Source organism: Gavialis gangeticus, unplaced genomic scaffold, assembly GCF_001723915.1.
Source record: "Gavialis gangeticus isolate Ggan-Ray unplaced genomic scaffold, GavGan_comp1, whole genome shotgun sequence".
NCBI lineage: Eukaryota > Metazoa > Chordata > Crocodylia > Gavialidae > Gavialis > Gavialis gangeticus.
The window spans coordinates 5,778,843-5,788,461 of NW_017728991.1; the positions used below are offsets into that span (position 1 = coordinate 5,778,843).

Below are 9,619 nucleotides of genomic sequence, written 5' to 3' on the forward strand. Positions count from 1 at the left end.
CAGAAACAGCTCAGCATTCTGGACAGGGATCAGCAAGAGATAGAGAATAGTTGTCTCAGTAAAAAAATCAATGACAGGAAATATTTTCAGAAAACATTTGCAATCTGTATTCTGGCTCTTTTTCCAATTAAAAAAGAAGTTAATGGCAAAAATAAATCAGGTTGTCTACTGTAATGAAATGGTCACCTCAGTTACATTTCTCATGAACAAATATTGGCAAACAAGCCTACCACAGACGATACAGCTGTAGGGAGTCTCAGCATAAAAGCCAAGCACAGACCTCTGCTTTCTCATCCTCACTCCTAAAGATCTCTACAGAGCAGAGACACATTGGTGGTTATAGGATGGGATATGGTTCCTAACCAAGAACAAGACAGTCTGCTCCGCAGTTTCCTCAGCTGTTTTTCCCCTAACGACATAAAATGAACCATTCAAACAAAGGAACTCCAGCCCATGCAAACTCACAACTAACTGGCCTTGCCTTCCCACCCTTGGGAGGGACCCCTGGGGTCAGTGTCACCCAAGGGCCTTCCATCAGACTTCCCTGCTCCTCCCTCTAGTTAGGACCAGCTGCTGGTCTTTAAAAGGGAAGACTGACTAAGGCTGGAGAAGCTTGCAATGCAGCCAACCATAGTGCACCGGATTTTATCTGCCAGTGCTACCAACACAATTCTAAAGCCATAAAATTGACTTTAATTTCATTTTTCACTGTAAGAAGCAGGGAAATAAAATTCAGATATTTCTAATTGGACCTTGTGAGGGACAAAAATGCATTACTCAGACTCTGGAACCAAAACAGTGCTACTTCTATTATTCCTTTGCAGAAGCAATTTTATAGTGTTCCAGCATGATAGTATAGTATCTCAAACATTTTTCTGCAATACTTATGCACGCTTTTGCAGAGGGACAAAACAGAAATAAGTCTTTTCAGTCCTGCTTTCCTTATGCACTGTTTTAAGAAATCAAACATGTCAGTATCCAGAGATGTATGAAGCCTGAAGGCTGCAACAAATATTTGTAGTCCTTATCAATTCGCAAAAAACTTACAGTTGCCTTTATCTGTGCTAAGTACTCTGCCTCCATTTTACTAAGACGCGCATTTGTGTCCTCCAGCAGTTCTTGGATATTTTCTGTGTGTTTCTTCTGAATGTCAAACTTTTCCTTCTCCATTTCTGCCACAGCATTGTGAAGCTATGTTTAAAAAAATGTTACCAGGTTATTCACTGATTTAAAAGACTGTACAGCTGGCATTTTTTAACTCAAGAATAAAACCAGGTCATTTTTCCATTCATCATTAAATGGTAATAAAATTTATTGTACCAATGTTCTGGAATTTGAAGGAAGAAATAATAATAATAATATAAAAAAAGAGTAATGCTTAGGAAAAGCAAAGAAATATAGTCACATTTTCTACAGTTCATTTTGTGATATTCTGTTTATGTTTAACATTTAAATTGATCATCATTTTTCATGTGGAGACTTCTTAATTTATTACTATAGAAACATTTTGTTCCCCTGAACTGTTTTCTTTACTTTAATTATCTCCATGTCTAAAATTTATGTGGTTTGAAACTTAGAAATACCCACTTACCTTTCTAGGTTAGAAGCTTTAAAACTAAATAATACAAACACAAAAAGTTACCTAAAGAGAAATAATCTTGTGTCTAACTAACCCGACCCAGATTGGCAACTTGATGATACAACTTTACTGTTTGTCACTCAAGGTTCAAACAAGCTCTTTGCATTCAGGATGATGACCTACCAAAAGAATATGCAATGATGCACAAATGGACAACGCTCTGCAAGCATTCTCTGCATGCCAATGTATTCCAATTTTTATAATTAAATACAAATACCACTCAAAAGTCTCTCTCTTTAGCAAACAGGCTAGTGAAAAAGCAAAACTGGGTCAGTCTTCTTATGTGGTGCCTGAATACAAGCTAATAATTTTGAACAAATGATTACTATCATAGGTCAAAATATGCAGTATTGTATAATTAGGACCACCATTTCATAGTCTTTGCTGTATGCTGTGAAATCTTCCCCAAAATGGTTAGAATGAAAAAAAAAATCTGCAGCATAAAAATCAGTGTTTCTCAGCTCTAGAATTTTTTCTGAAAAGAACATTTTAGAAATAATCTTACAATAGAAATACAAAGTACTAATCTCGGCTCTCAGGGACGTAAAAACGGTTTTAAAAAAGTTAAAAGATTAACACACAGCAAAAATTTATCAATCTTTCAATTTTTATTATTGGAATTAAGCAGGGTATTATTAAAAGGTTATAAATTTGTCTTCTTGATTAAAAACTGGGCCATATTAAAAAAAATCAGAAAATGTAACCGATGACGTATTATTTTGAAGGACAATCATTATTACTTGAATCAACCCAGGTTTTTGGCTCCAAATCATACTGGATATACAGACTCTCTGGTTTCACAACAGAGCATCACCAAAATGAGCCCAGTGTTTTGTGAACAACTTGACTTGTGCACAAAAAAGCATGGTGATGACATATGTAAGCAAAGATCAGTGTTTATACTAAGGAAAAATGGGCTGAAGGGGCAAAGTAAAATTAAAAGTAAAATCATAAAAACACTTTACCTGTCCATTTTTATTATATTTCTTTGAAAGTTATACTATTAATCCTTTTTCAGAGGTAACATGACTTTTCACATTGCCCGTTTGTTTTGTAGATGAAAATATTTTGTTTGTTTTACTGTTTGCATAATGGTAACAACTGATGACAATGACAGCTTTGGGAATAGCACCTGCTAGTTAATTGTTCATGCAGAGTAAGAATGACAACCTCAAGGTCAGGGTATTGTTCTTCTAAAAAAAAGAAACATAAGCACTCCTTCTTCAAATTCTTTGATACAGTGAAAAACATTTATGAGCAATCCCTCTGGTGACAAGAATTAAAAAATAACAAGGCCCTTTGTTCATAGGTATAGGCTCCAAGAAGTAAAATGAACACCACACCTATAAGGGAGGTGCTATGCACTTTCAGCAACCTTTTCTTTTTCAAATGGCTTATCTGAATATCTTTCAATATTCTGGAGTCAGAGCTGTATTATGATAGATGCCTTTCAATATCCATTAGTGCTGCCTTAAATTGAAAAGTGAATTGTTATATATATATTTTTTTGCATGTCTGTATACACCTATTTATTCAAGAGAGTCACTGTGGCAATGAGAAGCAACAGTTCACCACATTAAAATTCCAAGCCAGTTAAAAGGGGAACAAGAAGAATCTGAAGGACACCTTCCTAATGGCTCCTAGAGCTAGATCGACTGTCAAAAGGGTGACATAGAAGCAGAGGACAGCCTGCAAAAAGACTGGCATTTACTCAACTGTTCTTGAGGGTGACGTCTCTATATAGCATTTTCAGCTCAGAGACAGGATATAATGGTCACAGGTACAAAATGAAATAATAAATTTGGCACAGGCTCAAATTTACCCAGATCTCTTGTGCGAAAAGTCTGCAAATTAAAACTAGCAAATTACACTCTAGAAACGAAAAAAAAAATACAGGGAAATAACTTCAAAAGTGATATATTTCCTTTTTATCTTTTAATGAATTGTTATCAAGTTGATGAAATATACATTTGATCTTTCTATATTTTTACTAACAGAGGTCTTCAGACTTAAAAAAAAAAATAACGTGTTGTTCATTACCCTTTTTTCCCACTCGTTGTTCAAAGAATCTGTGCTTTGCTCACACAACTTCTTTAATTCCACAATCTGCTTTTCCTTTGCCTCTCTGACAACTTGTGACTCGCGAACAAGGGTCTGAACTGTGATAAAATAAGAAAATCAATATACCAATTCAACAAATGCCATTAGGATTCTTATGATGTTGGCAACATGCAATCAGATAACTTCAGTCTTTTAGCTGACCCTACTTTCTAATAATTTCCTGCTCTTAATAACATTTTGTGCCTGAGACAGTAAGTGTGTGCATGCATGTATACTTCCTTACAAATGTTTTATTTCAATTCTATGACATAAAGTTGAACATTTAAATATGAGATGTTCTTGCAACTTTACTTTTTACTTACCTTTTAATCAAGATTTGGCACAATGAATATTTTTTAACTTAGAAGAATGGCAGAAAGATAACAGGAAGTTTACATGGACTTTTTATATAGTTTTAGACTGGGGGTAGGCAACATTTTTTGGCTGGAGTGCTGAAAAAACCACAATGTCTATCTTTGCTGCAGTTACATGGCAAGATGCACTGCATATTAGTATATTCAATAATCATAAATGTTGCCTTTGTTGTTGTGTATTCCTTTTTTATTGAGCATGTTGCAATGAGAGAGAAAAAAGAGACAAATAAAACAAAAAGGAGAGAGAGAGAAAGAGAAAGAAAAAGAAGAGCAAAGGGAGAACCAGACACACACACATGCACACAGAGAACCACGTGCACAAACACAGAGAACCAGAACACACCCAGAACAGACATGCACACACGCATCCAGAACCAGACACGTGTGCGCACACAGATGCACAGAACCAGACAGAGGCAGACAAACCCACAGAACCAGATGCACAGGTGCATGGAGCCAGGCTCCTGGGCCACTGGACAAACTCTGACCCAACCATGCCCTGGTCCCGCTACAGCCCCTGCACTTCCCCAGGGAGCCAGCCCCCAGGCTACAGCACAGCTGGCTGAGGCCCTGGCCCAGAGCCTGCCCATCAGCCCAACCACCCACCCACCCCGCACAGCTAAGCCTGCAAAAGGTGCGGTGTTCCTGGCAAGGCACAGCACCAACCTCATTCTGGCAGGGGGCTGGGCTGGGGCTGGGCTCAGAGCGGGTGGGAGTCAGGCGGGCTCAACTGCAAGCAGACCAGGCTCCATGGTTGGCAGCAGCTATCAGAGCCTGGGCTGGCTGCAGCCAGGAGGCTGCAAACAGCTGCTCTGGGCTCCAGCATCAGCTTCCTACTGGTGGGTGCACGAGCACTCTGGAGCAGACAGCAGGGATAGGGTCTGAGACAGCACAGCCTTCCCGCTGTCCACTCTGAGGTGCATGTGCAGTCGCCACCAGCATGGAGCTGATGCCAGGGCTGTGGAGCCTGGCACAGATGTTTGCAGCCTGCCCACTCATCAGCTCTGTGCCAGCAGTGGGGGAGAGGCCCGGGGCTGCGCTGCCTCAGGCTGCTCCCCCACCGTCCACTTGGAGGCACGCGTGCACCTGCCAGTGTGGAGGCTAATGCCAGAGCCCAGAGCAGATGTTTGCAGCCTCATGGCTGCAACTGGCCCAGGTTCTGGGTAGCTGCTGCCAACCACAGAGCCCGGTCTGCTTGCAGAAGGGCTTGCAGCTGCCTGCTGGGAGCAGCCCAGGCTTCGTGGCTGGCAGCACCTGCCTAGAACCCAGGCTGGTAGCGGCATGCCACACAAAATGGCCTCACGTGCCATGCTCGGCACACGTGCTGGCGGTTGCTGACCCCTGTTTTAGACAGTCTTCAAACAACGTTGAGACTGTTTTTGTGGTATTTCAAGCCTCTAAACAATTATGAAGAGCTAAACTCAACAATATGATGTTGGGCTAAACTCACTGCTGTTCTGGAAACAGCAGCGTAGAGTGCTATGGATAAACATCCGTATCTAAATGAAAAAATTAGGGTCAGCATTCAAATTCAAAGGAAACTGAACATGAAGACCAGTATTTGTTCAGTCATTAAAGGAGACAGAATCACCAAAGTGGAATGTCACTCTTAACGTCACCTTTCTTCTCCAGCTTTCTAATAGTCTCTTCAGCTTCATTCTGTTTAGTTTTGTAAAGAGTCTTCAGTACTTCAATTTCATTGTTCTTTCTATCCAGAATCTATAATAGAAATTAATAAATTTAAACCTGTGAAACACAACCTACAACCAACATGCAATATAATATATGCAGATACCTAAGAATGGAAGAGGAGGTTTTTTATATAGAAATAGGTAGCCTTCAAGAGATCCTTCTGCCTCACAGAAATAATTAACATAAAAAGTATTATATTTTCCATAGCAAACAACTGTAGTGTCAAAGAATGGTTTTAAATGGGAAGCAGGAAGCAACATATGAAGTAGGGAGCAACAAATGTTAATGTAAATGACCTTAGCATGATCAAAGTGAAGAGAAAGAGAGAAAATGTTATGCAAAGGATTGTCCCTGAAAATAATGATTTTTTCTTTCTGTTATCAAAAACTCTTCACCAACTATATCCAGATTTTTTAAATACAAAGGTTGAGAGACAGACAAAGTTCTTTGGATAGATGTGATCTCTTTTATTAGACCAACTAAATATTTAGTGATATCTTTTATTAGACAATCTAACAACTACTTAGTTGGTCTAATAGGGGATATCGTATCAACCCAAAGAACCTTCCCAAAGACCAACACAGTTGCAACCAACAACCCTAAAGGTTCTGAGAGTAACTCCAAACATATTGCTAAATACTCAACAAATCCCTTTGGGACCTCAGGGAAAGGTGGGGGAATCCATTAACACAGTGAAGACAATAGTGAGATAAAAATCAAGAACTGAAACCTAGGCATTCATTTGATAAGCATTTTAAAATAGGGTAATAGGAAAGTAGGGCTGGAAGGTACCTCAAAAGTCATCCAGTCCACCCCCTGCTCAAGGCAGCATCATCCCTGACCAAATCTTCCTGGCCGAGTGTCTAACTTACTTCTGAAAGTTTCCAAGCATGGATATTCCACAACATTGCTAGGTATCTTGTTCCAATGCCTGACCACCCTCAGATTCAGAGAGTTTCTCTTAAATCTCCAACCTAAATTTCCTCTACTGCAGGCTGAATCCATTGCTTCTAGTCCTGTCCCCTATGCCTACAGAGAAAAGCCCATCGCCATCCTCTCTATAATCATCTTTAGGTATTTGAAGACTGTTACCAAATCTCGTCCTCAGTTTTATCTTCTCTATACTAAATAACCTTATCTCTTTCAGCTTTTTTCTCCTAAGTCAGGTTTCCCATGCTCCATTTTTGATGCTCTCCATTGGATTCTTTCCCATTTGCCCACCTCCTTCTTGAAGTGGGGGGCCCAAATGTGGACACAGCACTCCAAGTGAGGCCTTGCCAGCATGGAAGAGTCACTTCCCTTGATTTGCAGGTGACACTCCTTCTAATACAACTTAGCATATCATTGACCTTTTTTTGCAACAAGACCACACCCATACTCAGTTTATAGTGTATTGCCATGGTTTTCAACATTTTGTAGACTCAAGACTCCCTTCAATATACTCGAGGCACCCCTCGGAAAATGCCAGCTTGTAGCTTTCACTTTTTTTTAACTACAAAAACATACTTTTTTTTCTGAAGTCAAAGTGGGCACTTATGAGGATGTGGGATTAAATTATATTCTTCATGTATCACTATAATCTATAATATATTATTTCTTGTGGTGCACACAATTCTATTAAAATATTAGTTTGTCTTCTTTTTATTTAATTTTTTACTGCACCATACCGTTTAATTAGAAGCATCTCAAATTTTCAATACGTTTCAGAAATATATAAAAAGAAGTTCTGCTTTATTACACATTTGTATGATGGCAAATGACAATCTGTTCCATGCATTATACAAATATACTTATCACTAAGTTTCTAGAAAACAAGTGAATTTATAGTACTCTACTATGATTATTGCATAAATAAAAATACAATTGGCATATTTCTTGTACATATGGTTACAGTTTATATTTTAATATTATGAACTTAATGTTTATCTTCATGCTATAAATATTTTATACCAATCCAAAAAAAATCTCATGTCATCAGAGGTGTCCTCCTCCAAATAAAATACTACTCCCACCTACCTGAAATGGTTTATATCTTTAAATACTATGATGCTATTTAACCGTCTCTAAAACACCCCCATCATGATAAAACAAACTTCAAAAGATGAAATCTTAACAGCAGTTCGAAAAAGACAACTAAGCAAACGAGAAAGCATCTCAGCTATTCCTTATTCTCACAAAGATGCTTCCTTTAGATTCTCATCTTGGCGAGCTAGTTACACTTGCAAGCACTGAGAACAGATGACCCAAATATGCACCTGACCAAATATTAACTTCCTTTTAAGGATGCTTTGATGTGTCACAGTGTTGTGTCAACTGACTTCCTCCAAGTCTGTGACTCAGTTTTGAGGGGGGAAAAAACAACAACAAAAAAAAGGGACGTTGTAACACTAAACCTAAGTTAGAAAAAATTCTTGTGAATCTGATCCTTTAAGATACTGAGCATTTGACTCTCACTAAGTCCATGAAAATAAAGCATGATTAGGACCTTGCAAGAACCATGAAGGACCTTGCAGGATTTGACCCCATGTGTTAAAAGCTTGGCACCAAGATAAACAGTACTGGTTGAGAGTCTTTCCTTTAAACTGTTTCCAAAATGGTGTTTTGTAGTATAAGATCAAATCCAATCTAATATAATTGGATTACCTAATTATACAACTGTAAAAAAATGCAGATGTAAGACCAAGTGTTATTACTGTACTATATGAACACACACTGAAAAACTCACTTAAACTATTAAAATAAAAGAAGATTTTTAACTTAAAAAGTTTAACAACTTTGACCAGAGCTAATGAATAGAAATGTATATACAGAATTCAAAAAAGCTGGAATTTGGAGAAAAATAAGAAGATGGCCTTTAATTAATGATAAAGTAATAGGATTAAGTTTCACCATGAGATGAAGTTTGATTCTTTTTCACATTCAACAGAAATTGTTAGATTGTGAAAGCAAATCTTCTTGAAAATATACATATCTAGAATAACATTCCCTCAACCATTAATTTATTTTCACAAACACATTTTTCCGTTCCAAATTCATGCAAAAATAGCTCTTCCTTTCATAGCAGCTTTTGCAAACTACAGCGAAGCATAAAGTCTTATTTTAAAGCAAAATGAATTGTTATTTTGAAAATGCTACAGAAATTAAATGCAGCTCTGGATTATTTCGTAATAGTTATATAGTATATAACTATTTATATACTATATAAATATGTATAAATATGCATAATGTAGAACATACTTTTGGAAATAAATTCTACACAGATCTTACCTTCTGAACATCACCGTCATGTTTTTGCTGTAATTTAAGTTTTTCTTCATGAAATTTAGCTTCCATTATTTTTATTTTCATTCCCAGCTTTAAAAGAAAACAATCATATTGTTATTAATGCAAGTAATTATACTTTGGCCTTTACAAAAAGTTTTCTGATTATACAAAGAAAATCTTTCCTCCCCCTGTCCCCCCCACCCCCTCCCCAAGGGAAATGCACATGAAAAATTCAGTTGCAATTATACTGTGTAAATATTATAAAAGGTTTTAATTTATTTTAAAAAGAAAATTATAAAAGATTTTAGCTGATAATAGAGACAACTGCTACTGCCCAGAAAACTAATCTGTTTTTAAACAAACATTGCAAGATAAAATCTTTAGCATTTGTGCCAATACATAAATTATGGGTAAAAGCTCTAATTTTCTGGGTAGGTGTTTTTCTAAGTTATACAAAACATCAGGTATATCCTGCAGATCTCATTTATTCTGGGAAAGTTCATCATTTCTGATATTTCTTATTATAAACAAAATTCCTTTTGAATATGCT

General features: G+C 37.3%; 1 protein-coding gene across 2 annotated transcripts in view; it reads right to left on the reverse strand.

The window, feature by feature from the left end:
* Window positions 1–9,619, reverse strand: part of CEP112 (centrosomal protein 112) — a 364,802-nt gene that overhangs the window by 247,824 nt on the left and 107,359 nt on the right. For both annotated transcript variants that reach the window (XM_019516523.1, XM_019516514.1), the window contains exons 9-12: window positions 9,073–9,159; window positions 5,733–5,832; window positions 3,680–3,798; window positions 1,048–1,191 (exon numbers count right to left, since the gene is read on the reverse strand). In XM_019516523.1, coding sequence (XP_019372068.1) covers window positions 1,048–1,191; window positions 3,680–3,798; window positions 5,733–5,832; window positions 9,073–9,159 — 450 coding nt within the window. The remainder of the gene's footprint in view (window positions 1–1,047; window positions 1,192–3,679; window positions 3,799–5,732; window positions 5,833–9,072; window positions 9,160–9,619) is intronic.